This window comes from Balaenoptera ricei, chromosome 20 (assembly GCF_028023285.1).
Source record: "Balaenoptera ricei isolate mBalRic1 chromosome 20, mBalRic1.hap2, whole genome shotgun sequence".
Classification (NCBI taxonomy): domain Eukaryota; kingdom Metazoa; phylum Chordata; class Mammalia; order Artiodactyla; family Balaenopteridae; genus Balaenoptera; species Balaenoptera ricei.
This window is the reverse complement of record NC_082658.1, coordinates 44,108,876-44,131,500: the sequence shown is the minus strand read 5'-3', so window position 1 is coordinate 44,131,500 and position 22,625 is coordinate 44,108,876. Positions and strand designations below refer to the sequence as shown.

The 22,625-nt window shown below is 41.5% G+C and overlaps 1 protein-coding gene and 1 pseudogene across 1 annotated transcript; both read left to right on the top strand.

Moving 5' to 3' along the window:
* The first annotated feature begins 8,002 nt into the window (after positions 1-8,002).
* LOC132354556 (C-C motif chemokine 7-like) lies at positions 8,003-9,490 on the top strand (annotated as a pseudogene).
* Positions 9,491-18,767: 9,277 nt separating this feature from the next.
* On the top strand, positions 18,768-20,735 carry LOC132355014 (eotaxin-like). The gene is made up of 3 exons (XM_059907180.1): positions 18,768-18,848; positions 20,049-20,160; positions 20,558-20,735. The coding sequence occupies exons 1-3, from the start codon at positions 18,773-18,775 to the stop codon at positions 20,661-20,663; spliced, it is 294 nt and encodes a 97-aa protein (XP_059763163.1). The 5' UTR covers positions 18,768-18,772; the 3' UTR covers positions 20,664-20,735.
* Positions 20,736-22,625: the final 1,890 nt, after the last annotated feature.

The following is a 22,625-nucleotide window of genomic DNA, read 5'->3' as shown; positions in this document are numbered from 1 at the left end:
CATGTCTGTGTCAAGTGACAGGGAAGATTAGGAAGGAAGGTTGAGCAAAGGGTTTTATTTATTTATTTATATTTTGGCTGCAATGGGTCTTCGTTGCTGCGCACGTGCCTTCTCTAGTTGCAGCGAGCGGGGGCTACCCTTCGTTGCAGTGTGCGGGCTTCTCATTGTGGTGGCTTCTCTTGTTGCGGAGCACGGGCTCTAGGCACGCAGGCTTCAGTAGTTGTGGCACATGGGCTCTAGAGCACAGGCTCAGTAGTTGTGGCGCACAGGCTTAGTTTCTCCACACAGGCTTAGTTGCTCCGTGGCATGTGGGATCTTCCTGCACCAGGACTCGAACCCTTGTTCCCTGCATTGGCAGATGAATTCTTAACCACTGTGCCACCAGGGAAGTCCCGAGTAAAGGGTTTTAAATGTCAAGGTGGCAAGTTAATAGCCTCATAGGTTAACAGGAGATGCTGGAAATGTTTGGGCCACTAAGGAAGGATATGTCCATGTTCAGAGGTTCAGAGATGAGTTTCAGTAAATGTAACTTACTGGCTTCATGCAGACCTGGACAAGTAGGGACAAGGAAGAGGCTACTGCCATGGTCCAGGCAAGAGATGATGAGTGTCTGAATATGGAGTATAAGAGGTAACATCGGAGAAAAATGAGCTGGGCAGAGTGAAATGCTGGGTATCATAGATGGAGGAGAAGACCTGTGACTTAAGATACAGAGGAAGCTCCTTCTACAACCTACATTTTAAGGGGACAGCTTTCCCTGAAACCAGAATGCACTTTTCTCCATCACTATCTCCCAATCCCAACCCCAGGAGCCTGGGATCATATTTTAGATGGATAGGCCTCTTTTTCCAGAATGTCCACCTAAGTTGTCTATTCCTTTGCATGGCTTTTTTTTTTATATAATGGTTTTTTTTTTAATGAATTAATTTATTTATTTTTGGCTGTATTGGGTCTTCGTTTCTGTGCGAGGTCTTTCTCTAGTTGCGGCAAGCAGGGGCCACTCTTCATCGCGGTGCGCGGGCCTCTCACTGTCGCGGCCTCTCTTGTTGCGGAGCACAGGCTCCAGACGCGCAGGCTCAGTAGTTGTGGCTCACGGGCCTAGTTGCTCCACGGCATGTGGGATCTTCCCAGACCAGGGCTCGAACCCGTGTGCCCTGCATTGGCAGGCAGATTCTCAACCACTGCGCCACCAGGGAAGCCCCTTTGCATGGTTTTTGACCTACCTGTGAGGCATTTGACCTACCTAGACACAGACAGTTCCTCCACTAAGGAAAGCAAATATCTTTCCCTGTGAATAAACTCTGCACGGTGAATTTGCAGATACCGAGGCCACTCTTGTGGGGAGAGGGCTGCTGTATCAAGCTAGATCAGGCAGTGCCTTTGGCAGTAGGGGAGAACCCTGGTTGGCAGGACACTTAGGTTCTAATCCCGGAACTGGCACTGACTCACTCTGTTACCTAGGGCAGGTTGAGTATTCTGAGTCTCCATCAGTAAAATGGGGATGATGTTGTATTACAAGTAGGAACCCAGCAGACCCTAGGTTTTGGGATCTGGGGGTATGTCTTTTGGAAAACTTTCATTTCTACCACCTAGAGCTGAAGAGGAAGAGAGGGAATTCTGCTTCTAGGAATCCAGATTCCTGAGCCCATCCGGAGTCCCTGATTCTGGCTGAGGGATTCCATCAGAGCTCCAAGGGACACTCCCAAAGGGCCCTGGTACATCAGTCAGCAGACAATTCACTGGCAGCTATTAATGGAACTCACTGACCCTCGTGCCAGGTCCAACAGTACCCCCTGTCCGTCCTTCACTCCTCCAATCCTCAGCCTTGACCGCTCAAATTGCAGTGGATGCCAGGAGGCAAAAACAGAATGAAGTGCATGCAAATGGGGCATCACCCTACAGCTTACTGAGCATCAGACCCTCTAATGCCAGGCTGATTTGAAGTGGAGGGTCTGGAAAGAGGGGAGGCTTAGGGACGGGGCAATGCCTGTGCTCAAGTCCCCAAAATAATCTACTCACATTCCCTTTGCAACCCATATCTACTCACTTCCAGGAAACCTTGAATCCATTTTTGTTGTTGCTGTTGTTCCAGCTAAGCATGGGATTCCTTGCTCCTTGCGTGACGAATCTCTGAGCACAAAGCACTGGCAAGAGGCCCTGTTTTAAGAGGGAATGCCAAGTGTATTCATATCCCGTCACTGCCAACAGTCTGTTCCAGGAAACCTAGGCTTTTCCTATCATGCTCAAGATTCTTCCAGCCTCTTCTCGTTGCCCCATTCTAAAGTCACTTCTACATGTTTTAGTATTTGTAATAGCAGCACCCCACTTCCTGGTACCAAAATCTGTATTCATTCCTTATTGCCACTGTAACAAATTATCATAAACTTAATGCCTTAAAACAATACAAATATATTATCTTACAGTTCTGGAGATGTTTAAAATGGGTCTGTAGGGCTGCATTTCTTCTGGAGACTCTAAGGGAGAATCAGTTTTCTTACCTTTTCCAACTTCTAGAGGCTTTCTGCATCCCTTAGCTCCTGGCCCCCTCCTCTATTCATAGCAGCCTTTTTTTTTTTTTCTCTGCCCCCCCGCCCACCCTTTCCACCTTCTCCCCACACACCTGATAATGGTGAATAAAAGACTGGGGCAAAAGAAATAAGCCAGAGAGAGAGAGAGAGAGAGAGAGAGAGAGAAGGGGCAGGTGATAGGCATTAGCCAGATTCTGTGATCCTTCATTCATCTTCCCTGCATATAGCGGGAGAGCTATATAGGATCAAAGTTCACATATACTATTGAAATTAAGATGGTATTAACCTGAACTAGATTGTTACAAATTACAATAATAGCAGTAATCCTCATAGTGCCCACTAAGACAATAACTCAAAAATATACAATAAAAGAGAAGAGGAAATAAAATGGTACACGAGAAACTATGGAACACAAGAAAATTTAAAAAGTAATGGAAAGAAGAGTGAAGTCAGTAAGATGACCAAATAAGATGTCCCTTGCTCATATCTCCCCATCAACAACAACAATTTTTCAGTTATCCATGAACAAAAATGCCTTTTTGGAGCTGTGGGATCGAGCACTGTATGCCACGGGACCTGGGAGGAGTCTTGCCCACCCATTCATCAGAACAAAAGCATATAGATCGAAGTCCTAGCTGTGAAATCTGCAGTAGCCCATGAATTGGCACCAGCCTCTCCTGTCTGTGGTTTGGAAGCCCCTGGAGAACAGTGTCTTAGCCAATTACCCACAGATGAGAGAGTCTTTGTGGAAGTCCAGGTTTCCAGTGGAGATGTTCCAGCACACCACGCAGTTGGAGCAAAAAAATCAAGTTTGGATGCATTGGAGAGCGTAACAGGACCAGTTTCATGTTACCTGCATTACCCCTCCCCCAAAGTGGTACAGCTCAGTGCCAAGAAGGACATTCTGAGCTGCTGTGCTTTCTCCTGGGAGGTTGGGGGGCAGGGAGTGAGATTGTGTGTGTGAACTTCCCCAGCTCCCCAGCTGTGTGGACACTGCCGCAGAAACCCATTTCTTTCCTGCTCCTTACAGAGTCTTGATTCCGAACTACATACATGACTAGGGGGCAGGAAGAGGCTGGGAGAGCAGCAGATAGAACTTTGGGGAGGCATTAGAAGGATACAGATCCTAGTAATTGCATTGCAGACTCCGAGAAGCCTGCAAGATCTCAGCTGCAGATCCCCCTAAGTGGCCCACGGGCACCCCAGCACTCCATGAGCCTCACCCACACACACACACCAAACCTGTGGCTGGCTCCCTCTGAGTGTTCCCGACAATGGCAAGAGCGAGCTTTGGCAGACAGCTAGAGAGCACATGCAGAAAGCTGGCCTGAATCTGTGCCTCACGGAGAGATCTACTTGGGCTTTAACCCCGCCCTTGAGAAAGCAAAGGAGGCTGTCAAGCGCTTGGCAGGCTTGAGAGAAGGCATGCAAGTTAAAGAATTCTGCCACGAAGGGGAGCTTAGAGCATGGAGCAAGTATATTTTTAGAAGTTCTGAGAGAACCTCAAAATCCCTAGCAGGGTTGACAGGAGGTATTTCTCTCCTGAAGTCACTCAGTAAAGACCAGAGGGAGTGACTGCTACTTCAGATTCAAAGAAAGCAACACAAGGCTTCAAGGAACAAGAAAAGTCGAGGAAAGGTGACACCATCAAAGGATCACAATAATCTTCCAGTAACTGACCCAAAGACACTGAGATCTATTATTTACCTGAAAAAGAATTTTAAATGTCCTTTTAAAGGAATCTCAATGAGCTACGAGAACATGGAGAAAGACAATTCAACAAAATTAGTCAAAAAATATACACACAAACAAAATAAGAAGTTTAACAAGGAGATAGAAAATCATTTTAAAAAATTCTGTGGCTGGAGATACAATGAATGAAATGAAAAATACAATAGATGCCATCAACAGCAGAATGGACCAAGAAGAATTTGTGAAATAGAAGGCAAGACCTTTGAAATTATTAGTCAGAGGAGAACAAAGAAAAAAGAAGTAAAAAGAGTGAAGAAAGACGTTGTGATCTATTGAATACTGTCAAAAGAAACAATCTGTGAATTATTGGAGTCCCAGAAGGAGAAGAGAGGGAGAAGGGGGCAGAAAGCTTATTTAAAGAAATAGTGGCTAAGCACTTCACAAATCTGGAGAGAGATTTGGATATTCAAGTTCATGAAATTCATAGGTTCCCAAACAAACTCAAAGAGATCTTCTCCAAGACATGTTGTAATAAAACAGTCAAAAATCAAAGACAGAGAGAATCTTAAAAGTACAAGAGAAAAGAAGCTTGTAACTTAAAAAAGTAACTCCCATAAGGTTGTCAGTGGATTTCTCAGCAAAAACCTTGCAGTCAGAAGAGAGTTGGATGTTATAGTGAAAGCGCTGAAAGAAAAAAAAAAAGCTGCCAATCAAGAACACTCTACCTGGAAAAGTTGTCCTTCAGAAGTGAAGAAAAGATAAAGATTTTCCCAGATAAACAAAAACTGAGGGAGTTTATCACCTCTAGACCTGCCTTACAAGAAATGCTGAAAGGGGTTCTCCAAGCTGAAATGAAAGGACATTAATTAGTTATATGAGAATATACAATACAGTGGTAAAGGTACGCATATAGTCAAATTCAGAATACTCTAATACTGTAATATGATTTTACACGTAACTCTAGTACAAAGGTTAAAGGACAAAAGTATTAAAAATAAATATAGCTACAATAATTTGTTAATGGTTACATGATACACAAAAAGGTTAATTGTAACATAACAAACATAAAAGGGGGATAAATGAGTAGAGTTTTTGTATGCAATCAAAGTAAAGTTGTTAACAGTGTAAAATAGACTGTTGTGTTTATAAGATATATTATGTAAGCCTCATGGTAAACACAAAGCAAAAAACTAGAGCAGATACATAAAAGATAAAGAGAAGGGAATCAAAGCATACCACTATGAAAAAGCATCAGTTCACAAAGGAAGGCAGTGAGAGAGGAAGAAAGGTTCAAGGGAACTACAAAATTGTTAAGAAAACAATAAGAAGGCAGTCCTAAGTCCTTACCTACCAATTATTACTCTAAATGTGAATGGATTAAATTCTCCAAAAAAGGCATAGTGTGGCTGAATGGATTAAAAAGACAAGATCCAACTATATGCTTCCTACAAGAGACTCACTTCAGCTTTAAGGACACACACAGACTCAAAGTGAAGGGGTGAAAAAAGATATTTGATGCAAGTAGAAACCAAAAGGGAGCAGAAGTAGCTATACTTATATCAGACAAAATAGACTTTAAGCCAAAAACTGTAAGAAGAAACAAAGAAGGTCATTATACAAGGATAAAGGTGTCAGTTCATCAGGAGAATATAACAATCATAAGCACATATGCACCCAATATTGAGGCAACTAAATATATTAAGCAAATACTAACAGATCTAAAGGGAGAAATAGACAACAATATTAGTAGGGGACTTAAATACCTCATTTTCAATAATGGCTAGATCATCCAGACAGAAGATCAATAAGAAAATATTAGACTTGAACTATACTTTAGACCAAATGCACCTGACAGGCATATACAAAACATTTCATCCAACAGCAGCAGAATACACATTCTTCTCAATCACACACCAAACATTCTCCAGGATAGATCATATTATAGATAACAAGATAAGTCTTAGCAAATTTAAAAAGATTGAAATTATGCCAAGTATTTTTTCTGAACACAATGGTATGAAACCATAAATCAATAACAGGAGAAAAACTGGAAAATTCACAAATATGAAAATGAAACAACACACTCCTGAACAATGAGTCAATGAAGAATCAAAAGGGAGATCAAAAAAAAGATCTTGAAACAAGTAGAAATGGAAACACAATACAACAAAACTTATAGGATGCAGCAAAAACACTCTAAGAGGGAAGTGTATAGTGATAAATGCCTTCATCAAGAAAAAAAAAAAAAAGATCTCAAATAAACAACCTAACTGTACACCTTAAGAAACTAGAAAAAAGAGGAACAAACTCAGCCCAAAGCTAGCAGAAGAAAGGAAATAACAAAGATCAGAACAGAAATAAATTAAACTGAGTCCAGAAAAACAACAGAAAAGATCAACAAAACTAAGAGCTGTTGGTTTTTGTTTTTTGAAAAGATAAACAAAAGTTGACAGTTAGTTACACTGAGAAAACTAAGAAAAAGAAGAAAGAAGGCTCAAATAAATAGAAGACTCAAATAAATATAAAATCAGAAATTAAAAAGAAGACATTACAACCAATACCACAGAAATACAAAGGGTCATAAGGGACTACATGAACAGTTTACACCAACAAATTAGATAACCTAGAAGTAATGGATCAATTCCTAGAAACTTACAACCGACCAAAATCAAGTCATGAAGAAATAGAAAATCTGAACAGACCAATAATAAGTAAGGAGATTGAATAGGCAATCGAAAATCTTCTAACAAAGAAAAGCCCAGGACTAAAAGGTTTCTCTGATGAATTCTACCAAACATTTAAAGAAGAATTAATGCCAATTTTTCACAAAGTCTTCCAAAAATTTGAAGAGAAGGAAGCACTCTCAAACTAATTTTACAAGGCCAGCGTTACCCGATATCAAAGCTAAACACTACAAGAAAAGAAACCTACAGCCCATGTTCCTGATGAATATAAATGCAAAAATCCTCAAAATATCCCAAGCTGAATTCAAGAGCACATGTAAAGGATCTTATACCATGATCAAGTGGATTTATCCCTGAGACATAACTATGGTTCAACATGCACAAATCAATAAATGTGATACACCACATTAATAGAATGAAAGATTAAAAACCACGATTTTCTCAACAGATGCAGAAAAAGCATTTGATGAAATACAACATCCTTTCATGATAAAAACTTTCAACAAAAGGGGTATAAAAGGAACATACCTCAACATAATAGAAGCCATAGATGACAAGCCCACAGCTAACATCACACCCAACAGTGTAAGGTTGAAAGCTAAAACAGTGGTTTTAAAACGTGTCTGCAAATTCTTTTACACTCCTTACATTAAGATACATGGTCTATGTTCCCTGGCCTTGCACCCGGGAGCCTAAAAGGAAAATGGGGAAATTCCTTTCATCTCCTTGACCTTGGTATCCCTACTTCCTTCCTTGTTCTACAGAAAGTGTTTTATTTCAAAAAGCAGAGCGCTTAATAACAGCCAGAGGTCACATCCTGTGGTCTGACTGGGTATAGCCCCTACCTCCCCTACCGCTCCTGATCTTAGAAGGAAAACAGGCCAGCATCAACTCACACTTTTCTCTATCTCCTAACAGCTTCCTCAGGGCAGGGTGATGGCTCGGCCGATTTATTACTCCATCCTGTGATTCACCCAGAAGAATAAGGGTCTCTCACCCACTGACTTTCTCCCTATTCCTGTGTGCTCTCTATAAAAAGTAGGCAGAGCCACCAGAGGGGAAGAGAGGCTGAGACCAACTCAGAAACCAGCAACTGCCATGGTGAATCTCAAGTCCTCACCCCCCAGCATAGAGGTCTCTGTAGTCCTCCTGTGTCTACCGCTCACAACAGCCGCCTTCAGCACCCAGGTGCTCGCTCAGCCACGCAAGCCCCCCTCTTCTTCCCTTTGAAGCACATCACCCCGTCTCTAGGTCATGATGGGCCTTCAGAGCAGAGGGGTATCCACACTCTCACTTTAACAACTGTTTTTACAAGATCGGAAAAGTCTGAGAAGGATAAGGAATAAGCCTGACTGCACGGCTTCTCCTGGGCAAAGCCGGGATGGGAATTCCAGCTGTGGACACCAAATTCAGCTCCTTCCAGAACTCCAGCTCTGGAAACATGATCCTACTGCAGTTACTACCCTGGCTCCTTTCAGCAGTGTTTGGGGACCAAGATATCAAAGAGAGAGGGTCTGTACCAGTGGGTGTGCAGAATATTTCCAGATATGGTGGAGGGCAAAGGAGGAGACCCAGAATCTGGACTCCAGAGACGTATCTCTGCAGAGGCAGTGGGTATCAGGAAAATTCATGACTGGGCATAGATTGGCTGGAGCCTAATAGAGGACCCATACCTGAGGTCCTTTTGCCCTAAGGAATTGTAATATTCTATTCGCCCCTCCAAGCATGTCAGCCCAGAGTTGCAGTCAGTTCTTCTCCTCTCATTTGGTGATGGTGCCCTCCCACTTTACAGCACATGCAAGTGAGACGGAGAGTTTAAGGAACACCTCAAAGGGCAGACCACTGGGTTTAGGATGGGCAGTTTCCCTTTTCTTTGACTCCTCCTTCTATGGTTCTCTACTTTATAAACAGAAAGCCCCGGAACACAGTCTAAGTAGCCTTTCTTTTGTTGTTTCACTAAGAAGGAATTAATCATTCAACCACCTGCTACTATAGACTCACCAATAAGTAGATCCCCATCCAGAAGCTGGAGAGCTACAGAAGAATTATCAGCAGCCAGTGTCCCCAGGAAGCTGTGATGTGAGTGGACCACGACCACCCACATTCAACCCTCGGTCCTGAGTCCTTCCCCCGGGGCAGTGGATAGGGTTATTATCAGACTGAGCTGGAGATGCTTTAAACCATCTCTAATCCAATTCTAGAAATTTTCCATTGGGAAAACTGAATTCAAGAAAATAAAGAGACTTCTCCCTCCCAGGTCCTGTCCAGTCATTGGTTCAGCTCTACAGTTCCTTCATCCAGGAGCCAGGATGGTTTCCCCTGGACCAGCAAAGGCAGCTGCTTCTCCTAAGGCCCCTTCTCCTCCTCCATCCCTGGGGCAGCTCCATCATCCAGACTATTGGGCCAGGCATGTTTCCTATACAGTAGGTTACACTCCCAGGCCTGAATACTCAAGGCTCCCCATCTAACTGTGCCATCTCTCCTCCACAGCTTCAAGCCCAAACTGGCCAAGGAGGTCTGTGCTGACCCCAAGCAGAAATGGGTCCAGGATCTCAGGACAAGAAAAGTCAAACACCAAAGCTTTGACACTCATGGGTGCACTGAAGCCAAGCTGGCACCTGAGAAACAATTAATTTATATTCCCTATCCTTCCCAAGATGCATTCTGAGATAATTTTATTATAATTCTAAAGAATGTGAGCTTTGTGTAATAACTTGAATCATAGTTTTTCTTCCATAACATTTTATATTTTTAAAAGTAATATTCTAATTTAATGTGACATGGAATTAATTCAGTTAATTAATTTAATAAAAGTGGGATTTAAATGCAGACCCTTGGACACCTCACATCACATCAGTACCCTAAAAACTACAGGGCGCTCCTCTCCCCTCTACCTCACTGATTTGCCATTAAAAACCTAAAATGTGTGGTATTGATTAGACATTCAGCAGCAGCAGCAAGGAAGCTAATATCTCAGGTTGAAGAGATGGAGGTTCATGTTACAAAGGGTCAAAGCTGTGAGGTCCTATCTGCTGAAACTGTAGCTCCAAGGAGAGAGTATGAAAAATATACATTAGTCATATATTGGTTGTTTTTGTCTTCATTTGTTAAAGTATTGCAAGAAAGAGATGAGCTCAGAAAAGAATGGACAGGTTTTAAAGTAGAAATGAAATAGAATAAAGTCTCCAGATCCAGGACCTGAGATTGTTGGGAAAGCCATCTGTTTCTGGGTCCCAAACCTTAAAAGAAGGAGTTTAAGGGGAAAAAGTAAAAGAATTTTAGTAATAAAATTCAGAAAAAGAACTCTTAGTTGGATGAAGTGACTTAGAGCAGAATCAGATTTAAGTTGTAGCCTTGCCATTTCAAGCTCCATTAATAAGAGGAAGAGAAAGAGAAAGAGAGAGAGGGAGAAGAAAAAGCAGAAACCATTTGAGAAGTTTATCCAGAAATAAACTTGGGCTGTGGTTGTTGGCATATGAAATTGACTGAGTGGAAAAGTATCAGCCTACTAAGTTATCAAGAGAATTATACTATATTGCCATTAAAACGGTGAATGAATGGGCTTGGACTGGAAAAAAAAACAAACAGAAAAAAACAAAGAGAGAAGCCATTGACAGTTCAAGATGAAAACAAGCTCCAAACACTACAGTGCAGCAAGCAGTCTTCAAAGGCTGCAGAGCCCCCATAGAAGATCATGTCTCTCTTCCACATCCACTTCAAAGGTGGCCAAGGGGAATAATGTAAAAGGAGGGTTCTCACAAAGGCAATCAGGAGCCAGGATCAGAAAGACAAAAGAGACTCCCCAGATTGCAGAATCAAGCCTCATCAAGGGTGAGGGACTTTTCCAACCTCTGCCTGAAGGACTGCAGGATTGCGACACAGTACTGTCCACTGGGGTCTACCATCTTCCCCTCCATGAATGAGGGTGTTGATGGCAAGTAGACTGTCCTCTGCAAACTTGATATATTACATTAGGGGCAAACAGTTTGTCTTTTTAGTTCATAGGTCACTGGACAAAATATATCCGTATCTTCACCTGACAGAGAGGTCCACCTGCCATCCAGAGATCCTGGACATTTAGGTTGATGCAATGACTACAAAGGACCTTGGGTTGTCTCTCTCTCGGGGATAGGTTAATTGTGTTAACCTATGTTGAGAAGGAAGTGAGCAAAGGACAGACTATGAGAGAAACGATCAGCCCTGATCAAAATTTATGTGCTCCTCTTCATTTCTCAGCCTCCTTTGCACTTAGACTAGAGTCATGTGATGCATGAAGGTCAACAGGATGTAGGCAGATGTGATATAAACTGCATCCATGCCTGGGTCTTTGAAACATCCTACACAATCTATCCACTCTCTCTCTCCCTGCCTCAGTGAACTTGGAGGCCACACGTTCCAGATGGTGGCTGTAATTTACAAACAAGCTGGATCTTAGTCACTCCTCAGAAGAGAGCACTCTTGACAAAGCAACCTGACCAATATCAGGCTGTGACATAAACAGAAAATAAATGTTGCAATAAGCTACGGAGATTGTCATGATTGTTATCGTTGAAGCATAGGCTAGCTTTACCGTGACCAATGGCTCAGGAAAATACTTCCAGCATTCTGTGCCTCAGTTTTACCCTTTGTATGAAAGATTGAAGTTGATTGCTCCAAAAGGACTATATGAGATAATATAATGAACAATAAGAGTCTTTTAAATACAAGACTTTTAAATATAAGGTTTTTTATTTATCTATTTACTTATTTATTTTTATAATTTTTAGTGGGGTATAGTTGATTTACAATGCTGTGTTAGTTTCAGGTGTGCATCAAAACGAATCTGTTATATATATACATATATCCACTCTTTTTTAGTTTCTTTTCCCATATAGGCCATTACAGAGTATTGAGTAGACTTCCCTCCCTGTGCTGTACAGTAGGTCCTTATCAGTTATCTATTTTATATACAGTAGTGTGTATGTGTCAATTCCAATCTTCCAATTTATCCCTCCCTCTCTTACACCACTGGTAGCCATAAGTTTATTTTCTACATCTGTAACTCTATTTCTGTTTTGTAGATAAGTTCATTTATAGCCTTTTTTTAGATTCCACAGATAAGTGATATCATATGATATTTGTCTTTCTCTGTCTGACTCACTTCACTCAGTATGACAATCTCTAGGTCCATCCATGTTGCTGCAAATGGCATTATTTTGTCCTTTTTATGGCTGAATAATATTCCATTGTATATATGCACCACAATTTCTTTATCCATTCCTCTGTTGATGGACATTTAGCTTGCTTCCATATCCTGGCTATTGTAAATAGTGCTGCAGTAAATATTGGGGTGCATGTATCCTTTCAAATTATGGTTTTCTCTGGATATATGCCCAGGAGTGGGATTGCTACATCATATGGTAGCTCTATTTTTAGTTTTTAAGGAATCGCCATACTGTTCTCCATAGTGACTGTACCAGTTTACATTCCCACCAACAGTGTAGGAGTGTTCCCTTTTCTCCACCCCCTTTCCAGCATTTATTGTTTGTAGATTTTTTTGATGATGGCCATTCTGACCAGTGTGAGGTGATACCTCATTAAGGAAACAATCCCATTTACCATTGCATCAAAAAGAATAAAATACCTAAGAATAAAGCTATCTAAGGAGGCAAAAGACCTATACCCAGAAAACTATAAGATATTGATGAAAGAAATAAAAGATGACACAAACAAATGGAGAGATATACCATGTTCTTGGATTGGAAGAATCAATATTGTGAAAATGACTATACTACTCACAGCAATCTACAGATTCAATGCAATCCTTATCAAATTACCAATAGCATTTTTCACAGAATTAGGCCAAAAAATTTTACAGTTTGTATGGAAACACAAATGATCATGAATAGTCAAACAATCTTGAGAAAGAAAAACAGGGTAAGTGACCTGGAAGATAAAATAGTGGCAATAACTACTGCAGAGCAGAATAAAGAAAAAAGAATGAAAAGAACTGAGGACAGTCTCAGAGACCTCTGGGACAACATTAAACGCACCAACATTCGAATTAAAGGGGTCCCAGAAGAAGAAGACATAAAGAAAGGGACTGAGAAAATATTTGAAGAGATAATAGTTGAAAACTTGCCTAATATGGGGAAAGATATAGTTAATCAAGTCCAGGAAGAACACAAAGTCCCATACAGGATAAATCCAAGAAGAAACATGCCAAGACACATATTAATCAAACTATCAAAAATTAAATATAAAGAAAAAATATTAAAAGCAGCAAGAGAAAAGCAACAAATAACATACAAGGGAACCCCCATAAGGTTAACAGTTGATCTTTCAGCAGAAACTCTGCAAGCCAGAAGGGAGTGGCAGGACATATTTAAAGTGAAGAAAGGGAAAAACCTACAACCAAGATTACTCTATCCAGCAAGGATCTCATTCAGATTCGACGGAGAAATTAAAACCTTTACACACAAAGAAAAGGTAAGAGAATTCAGCACCACCAAACCAGCTCTGCAACAAATGCTAAAGGAACTTCTCTAGGCAGGAAACACAAGAGAAGGAAAAGACCTACAATAACAAACCCAAAACAATTAAGAAAATGGTAATAGGAACATACATATCAATAATTACCTTAAATATAAATGGATTAAGTGCTCCCACCAAAAGACATAGACTGGCTGAATGGATACAGAAACAAGACCCGTATATATGCTGTCTACAAGAGACCCACTTCAGACCTAGGGACACATACAGACTGAAAGCAAGGGATGGAAAAAGACATTCCATGCAAATGGAAATCAAAAGAAAGCTGGAGTAGCAATTCTCATATCAGACAAAATAGACTTTAAAATAAAGACTATTACAAGAGACAAAGAAGGACATTACATAATGATAAATGGATCAATCCAAGAAGAAGATAGAACAATTGTAAATATTTATACACCCAACATAGGAGCACCTCAATACATAAGGCAAATGCTAACAGCCATAAAAGGGGAAATCGACAGTAACACAATCATAGTAGGGGACTTTAACACCTCACTTTCACCAATGGACAGATCATCCAAAATGAAAATAAATAAGGAAGCACAAGCTTTAAATGATACATTAAACAACATGGACTTAATTGATATTTATAGGACATTCCATCCAAAAACAGCAGAATACACTTTCTTCTCAAGTGCTCATGGAACATTCTCCAGGATAGATCATATCTTGGGTCACAAATCAAGCCTTGGTAAATTTAAGAATATTGAAATCGTATCAAGTATCTTTTCCGACCACAACACTGTGAGACTACATATCAATTACAGGAAAAAAACTGTAAAAGATACAAACCCCTGGAGGCTAAACAATGCACTACTGAATAACCAAGAGATCACCGAAGAAATCAAAGAGGAAATCAAAAAATACCTAGAAACAAATGACAATGAAAACACGACGACCCAAAACTTATGGGATGCAGCAAAAGCAGTTCTGACAAGGAAGTTTATAGCAATACAATCCTAACTCAAGAAACAAGAAACATCTCAAATAAACAACCTAACCTTATACCTAAACAATTAGAGAAAGAAGAACAAAGAAACCCCCAAAGTTAGCAGAAGGAAAGAAATCATAAAGATCAGATCCGAAATAAATGAAAAAGAAATGAAGGAAACGATCACAAAGATCAATATGACTAAAAGCTGGTTCTTTGAGAAGATGAACAAATTTGATAAACCATTAGCCAGACTCATCAAGAAAAAAAGGAAGAAGACTGAAATCAATAGAATTAGAAATGAAAGAGAAGTAACAACTGGCAGTGCAGAAATGCAAAGGATCATGAGAGATTACTACAAGCAACTTTATGCCAATAAAATGGACAACCTGAAAGAAATGGACAAATTCTTTGAAAAGCACAACCTTCTGAGACTGAACCAGGAAGAAATAGAAAATACAAACAGGACAATCACAAGCACTGAAACTGAAACTGTGATTAAAAAACTTCCAACAAACAAAAGCCTGGGACCAGATGGCTTCACAGGCGAATTCAATCAAACATTTAGAGAAGAGCTAACACCTATCTTTCTCAAACTCTTCCAAAATATAGCAGAGGGAGGAACACTCCCAAACTTATTCTACGAAGCCACCATCACCCTGATACCAAAACCAGACAAAGATGTCACAAAAAAAAGAAAACTACAGGCCAATATCACTGATGAACATAGGTGTAGAAATCCTCAACAAAATACTAGCAAACAGAATCCAACAGCACATTAAAAGGATCATACACCATGATCAAGTGGGGTTTATCCCAGGAATGCAAGGATTCTTCAATATATGGAAATCAATCAATGTGATGAAACATATTAACAAACTGAAGGAGAAAAACCATATGATCATCTCAATAGATGCAGTGGTCCTGGGGTGTAGCAGTGGCTGGTCACAGCCCCACCCTCACGGAGGTAGTCTTCTAGCCAGACAGACAACAGTGACAAAAACAAAAACAAACAAACAAAAATGGTCATGAAGAACCTAGGGGCAAGACGAGAATAAAGACACAGACCTACTAGAGAATGGACTTGAGGATACGGGGAGGGGGAAGGGTAAACTGGGACGAAGTGAGAGAGTGGCATGGACATATATACACTATCAAATGTAAAATAGATAGCTAGTGGGAAGCAGCTGCACAGCACAGGGAGATCAGCTCAGTGCTTTGTGACCACCTAGAGGGGTGGGATAGGGAGGGTGGGAGGGAGAAGCAAGAGGGAGGAGATATGGAGATATATGTAAATGTATAGCTGATTCAGTTTGTTATACAGGAGAAACTAAGACACCATTGTAAAGCAATTATACTCCAATAAAGATGTTAAAAAAACAATAAAAATAAAAAAATAAAACACATCACGTTGCCTTAGGGATTCTATTAGTGGTCCCCAAGCTTAAGGTCTCTATTCTTTTTTTTTTTTTTTAAGAAAGGATTGGAATAAAATGAATGTTAATGTCTCTTTCAATTCTGTATATAACTTTGCATTATTAGAGGAAATCTGGAGCAGAGCTGCAAAACAAACAAGGAGTCTGGCTTCCTGGGATCCTTGGCCACTGATCATCAGTCATTCTTTGGAAAACAGTCAGGAAGATCAGATTTCATTTGTTAAAGATTTCATTTGTTAACGTGAGGACCCACGTTCTGCCCGTCACTCAGAGTCATTCCTGACCAAAGTCTCACATTTATCAGGCTCCAGGCCAGAGGCAAGTAATGAATCCAGCTCACGTCACCACTGAGTGACGAATTTCCAAGGAAGAGAGGCGCGACAGCCAGTGAAGCTGTCCCCACCTGTAAGAGCCAGCCAGGCAACTGGACAAAACAGCTGCTGAACTTAAATGTTTAAAGATTTAGCTTATTTCTACCTACTGAGGTTTCTCTGATCCAGATGAAATCCAGAGCTTTGGAGGGAAACACAGGAATGTAAAGTTCCTTGCTAATAGGGCCCTCTAAAAACCCAGGAGAGTTATGAAATTATTCCTCCGAAGAGAACATAATCACTCAACCTTGTCAGCCAAACATGTTTGAATGTGCCAAACTTGTTATATTGACACAGCTTTGAAGGGTTTTTTTCCTCCACTAGTGTAACTCAGGCACTCTTGGAGAATGTCCCTAGCATAACATGCCTTTATTTGGAAACAGTTGGGAAAATTGGAGAGAAGATGTTGATGAAACCATCTGGTCAGACTCAAGGTCCTTCTCTAGCATCCCCTGGCCCACAAAATCTGCCCCCTTTCTAAATACTAATATATAGGAATTTCCACTTACAGAGTAACAGAGTGATCACTCCACAGAGCACTTTATATATATATTAACTCATTTGTTTCACCCAACAATTCTCTAAGGTAGGCATGATTATTATTCCCATCTTAACCTAGCAGAGAGTGGCTAGTAAGTTGTCCATGGTATCAAAGCTAATTAGTGGCAGAGCCATCACCCAAACTCAGGATCCTGATTCCAGAGACCACGCTAGACAACTTCATCTGGAGCTGAGCAGGAAAGAACAAGGAAAATCCAGATTTCCTGGTCTCTACTTGGTTCCTTTTTAGGTACTTGTAGACCAGTTACTCTAGATGGGAGCTGAGAGACCACGTAGGCCAGTAAGTGAACTCTCTTAATCTCGTGTCCATGATGGACATGACCAGTTAGCCACGTCACTGTCGTCTACTAATGCAAGGCAAGCCCTCAGAGTCCTTCTCAACACACCTCTCTGTGCCACCTGTACCAATCTGATATGGGAGTGTAAAGGAAAAGCCCGGAAAGGGCCTTGCAGTCCCTCCATACCAGTATTCAATTCTGTATTCACCGCAGTGACCCCATTAAAGACTTTAATTAAGGACCTCATTAAAAGACCCCATTGATAATGACCTCCCCTTGCACCATCTCCTCCTAGAGGGCCTAGTGTTGTGCACGAAGAGGATACATGTGGGTTCTTGTCTCCTCTTTCTCTTTGATATTTTTAGCCATTGGGCACCTCGTCTGCAATGTGTGCTCAGGGAGTGAGGTTGAACTAGATTGCTGGTTTTCCAAACGTGTTCCTTGAATCCTTGGGGTGTGAGGGCATGTGGGCCACCTATTATGCTTCAAACAGACCCAATCCACTACAGTGTATTTGATGAACAAGCTTTGGCTATTTGATTCCATTTGGAAAAGGCTTTAGCGGCTAAGCAAATAGTTTAGAAATGCACAGGAACCTCCATACTGTTTTCCATAGGGGATGCACCAATTTCCACTCCCACCAATAGTGTACAGGGGTTCTCTTTTCTCCACGTCCTCACCAACACTTACTGTGCCTTGTCTTTTTTATAAAAGCCATCCTAAGAGGTGTGGAGTGATACCTCATTATGGTTTTGATTTGTATTTCTGGGGAGATGTTTGTCAAAGTGTACAAACATTCGGTTATAAGATGAATGAGTTCTGGGGGTCTAATGTACAGCAAGGTGACTCTAGTTAATAATACTATATTATATACTTGAAATTTGCTAAGAGGGTAGATCTGAAGTGTTCTCACCATGCACATGCCCCAAAAAGTTAACTATGTGTGGTGATGGAGGTGATGGATGTGTGAGTTAACTTAATTGCAATAATCATTTCATAATGCATGTGAATATCAAACCATCATACTGTACACCTTCAATATATACAACCTTTATTTGTCAAATTTCCTTAACAAAGCTGAGTAAAGAATGCACAGGAAGTCAAGATAAATAAGAAATATTCAGTTCTGATGTCCTATAACACTAAAATTCCAGGGCACTAAGATTCTGTGACCACTAGATTGAATTATGGGGTGAGTTTCTCATGTGCTACAATTCCTGGGTTCCCAGAGACCAAGCAATGTTCAGAGCTGCTGAGATCTCTCTGCATTTGGTTGGGAGCCTAGCAGAAGTTTTAGGGCCCCTTTCTGGCCCCTAAAATCCTAAAGACCACCATGTGAACAAAGGGACGAGGGAAGGTGCTTGAATCTCCTCATCTCTTCATGCCCTTTGTCTCCCTGACTCTTCCCCCACTGCAGATGGCTCATTTCAGAGAAAGCAGAGCTTGTAAAAATGACCCTCTAGGTTACCATTTGTGTTCAGTCATTCCAAAAACATGCATGAATGAAAAATGTGTCATCCCCTCCCCCAAGGCTGCCTCTTATGTACTGTTAACTTGATGGAATCTAGAACAGCAATTCAGGACCTGCCTTTGTCATGATTTGTTCATGACTGTAGCCAAGCAAAGGTTTCCCTGGAAGCTCCCACGCCCTGTGCTGTCTTTAAAAGGCATGCAGAGCAACCAGAGCTGCAGAGAGGCTGAGACAAACCCAGAAACCAACAGCTCTCAGGTTGAAGCTGGTAACCTCCCCCCTCAACATGAAGGTCTCGGCAGCACTTCTGTGTCTGCTGCTCGCAGCAGCCGTCTTCAGCACCCAGGTGCTGGCTCAGCCAGGTAAGTCCCTTCTCTCTCTACAGCAAAGCTGAGCAGCACCAGAACTGTCAGATCAGCAAGAATCTGCAGAGACTTGCTGCAGACCCCTTCATTTTAAAGACGGGAAAACGGGTCCCATGAGTGACAAGAAGAACCCCGACCTCACAATCAGAGAAAGAGCCAGAACTAGAAACCCAGGTTACTGAGGTCTGTCCCCACATTCTTTCCTGACATGAGTACTGAGAGTGATGTTGTGTCCATCCATAATCTGGCTGCCTTCTCATGCTTGGGGATGGGGGCACACAAAAGAAAGACCCTCTCTTATTGCAGGCACAGGGGGCATTTTTGTCAGTGGTGGAGAGAAAAAATAATGCTTTGACTGTACACCCCAAAATTTTACTGGATCCCCAGACAGTTTTCAGAAACAGTGGTTAGAGGAAGGGAATGAGGTCCCAGGGGAATCTCTCAAGGTGACGTGTTGTGATTGTATCTATATGTTTGTATCATAACTCATGTTTTCATCCTCTGATGGCTTAGATTTACTGCATGTATCAGTATGAATAAGACAATGCATGCTGTGGTAACAAACGATCCTAAATTATCAATGGCTTAAAACAACAAAGGTTAATTTCTTACTCATACTAACTATCTATAATGTATTGGCTAGAGCTTTTACTTCATATGCTCAGGACTCTGGATTGATGGGGCAATTGATGGATTGGGAACATCGCTGCTTACTGTAATGAAGGAAAAGAAAGCTCTCAAGGGTCTTGCACTGACAATTACAAAAGCTACCTTAGAAATGATACTTGTCACTTTGTCTTCTCACTTATTGCTCAAAACTCGTTAATGGTTCCAATCAAACAAAAGTGGCCAAGACTTGCGAGTCTACCATGCGTCCAGAAAACAGAGAATGGAGAGTATTTGATGAACAGTATTATGACTATCACTTAGTGACATAGCTGTTCGTAATGACAAAGTTGGAGCTTATTGCATTGACCAAGCTTTTTCCGTATTCTTGCCTGTAGCGATGGGTCCCTACTGTACAGCTGGGGACACCAAATCAAAGGCAGAGGTACAGGACCTCAGAGCAGATGGGTTCTGCCTCCATCTCTTACATTTCCTTGCCTTCCTGAAATTTCTTTCCTTACAAAGTCATGCTTAAAAATTATCTACATATCATTAGTGCTCAGTCTTTCTATTCATTTCTCCCCGGTTCAGCTGCTGTCCCAACCGTCTGCTGCTTTAATGTGGCCAGAAGGAAGATCTCCTTTCAGCGACTGCAGAGCTACAGAAGAATCACCGACAGCAAATGTCCCCAGAGAGCTGTGATGTAAGTAGACAAAACCTACCCTCTCCCAGCCCAAAATTCCATTTCTGGGGGACAGAGCTCTTGAAACTGCATTAGAGTTACCTGGAGACTTACCCTTAGAGAGTTCCATCTCTATAATCCAATCCATGTGTTTTCACAACAGGAAAATTTCCCTCTAGCTCCCTGCCTGGAAGTTTGTTCAGGTCATACCAGTTCCTTCGAGTCAGGAGCAAGAATGGCTTTACTGAGCCATCAAGAGCAGCCACTGACCCTCAGCATCCCATCCTTCCTCTATCTCCTTCCTCTGCTCCCATGGTAACCCATTCATCCCATGGCAGATGGTCCTGGAAGGTTTAGGATTAAATCGGCACAAGTTTCAAAGAGGATCCTTAATAAGTTCTTTCCCTCTCTCCCACAGCTTCAGCACCAAGCAGGCCAAGAAGTTCTGTGTTGATCCCCAGGAGAAGTGGGTTCAGGATGCCATGAAGTACCTGGACCAAAAATCCCAAACTTTGAAGCCATAAATATTCACCTTTTAAAACCAAACCAGAGCCTCAAAATGCTTGATTCATTCTCCTGATCTTCGTAAGATGTATTCTGAGATAACCTCATTCCAAAAGGAATGGCTTTTATTTAATAATTTAAAATATATATATTGCATATAAGTTATCGACTTTTTAAAAAATCCTCTGCCATGAATTTTTGTTACTTTTGAAATGTAAAGCTTTGGTTGGGTCCCTCCCCCTCTGTGAGGCCCAAATCAATCCCCTGCAATGTATGAGTAATGTTGTCTCTCTCCTCTTTAATTCCCTGGAATCTTGTAAGGGTCCTGGCAAGGATCATCGATACAAAAATGTTTTGTATTTTTAAGAAGACATTGCTCTTGTGAACCAAAGGTGTGGCTCATAATGTTAAATGGAAATATATGTTATTTTAAGAATTCAGAAAATATATTTTTATTACAGTCAGCAGTCGTATATTTTGTGGGGAATCCACATTGAGCTGGGAGGGAGAAAGACGGAAGTAGGGGTGAGAGGTATGGTTATGGGGGCGGTAACGGTGTTCCTGAGAAATGGCCTTTTGGTTCTGCTGGTCTGCAATGAGATTCAGGGTAAAACTGACAAGACCAGACAAAACCTTTCCATCCCTCTAATTCCAGTGCCCAAGAGAGGTTTCCCAGACCCCAGGTACTTCAGTCTCTTATTCAGCAGGACTCTCACCACCATTCCTTGCCTGGCCAGCCCCATGCTTGCCCCAAATCTCTCCCATGACCCGTTGCAACAGCCTGTGATATTCTCCCTGTGCCTGACATTACTCCTCTGATCATCCTCCAACCCAAGATAAACAGAAGAGAGACATTGGGAAGTCAGAGGAAGCCTAGACAACCCTTGACAAGAGGTTTATTTAGACTAAGCCTTTATCAGCACTTAAGGAGGCTTCATCCTGGAACTTACACCAGGTCTTCATGGATGGACAAGCGCAGGGGCTCTTTGAAAGCTCTTTCAGGCCAGGTAGAAAGGAGACAGGTATAGTCTGAGCGAATGCCTAGAAGCGGGGGCGGGGGGGAGGATTATAATGTGTTTATCAAGTTGGGTGGAGGCCCACTGGGAAGATGTTAGATTGGGGTCTGTGTGAAGTGGTGGGGAAATCTGGGAAGGAAGGTTGAGGCCAGTCTGTGAAGGTGGGGAGTTTATGCTCCATTCAGATAGTCATAAGTAAGATGAACATGTCATTTTTATCACCCAAATTAGGGCACGTTTGAGAATAAAAGGAGGCACCATTAATAATTATGCTGGGACAACAGATACAAATTAACACCGACCCTGGCAAATCGAAACATCTGGTCACCCTAGTGCTAATAGACATTGAAAGTTTTGGTTTAGTGGGGAAGGGGAGTGCCATGATCAGCGGGGCTTCTTCAGTCAACACCTCTATGGGCTGGAGTGGGAGGGGTAAGGGGGTGCAGCCGGTACACTCTGCAATGTATAGGCATGAGGTTGTTAAACAACAAAAATTCTACTGAATAAGCTTAAAGGTCAAATTGGCTTTATTCAACAATGCATGAATCAGGCAGCAGCCCATCTAGCAATAAAAAGGAGCTTCCCCAAGCTGTAGAAAGGAATGGTTTTTTTAAAGGCAGAAAGGGGATGGAAAAAGGAAATTATTAGCAAAGAATGCATTGTTTCAGGCAAGGTCACCTTCCTAAGGAGAATGGAAGGACCTGGCAGTTGGGTCAGCTCACTAGTGTTGACCGGATAATTCCAGGTAGACTGGTTAAAGGTCACAATCCTGGGGGGTTGAACTGAAGTTAGTTCAGGTAATAAGTCTTGGTTTGCTGATGTGGGGTTTAGCACAAGTGACTCTATTTGGGGCCTGCTGTCTCCTTTTTATTTTGTTTTATTTATTCCATTTTATTTTTTATTTTTTCTGTCTCCTTTTTAAAACTATCCCCCACCCCACCGCCGCTTTCGATCAGACTTTCAGAA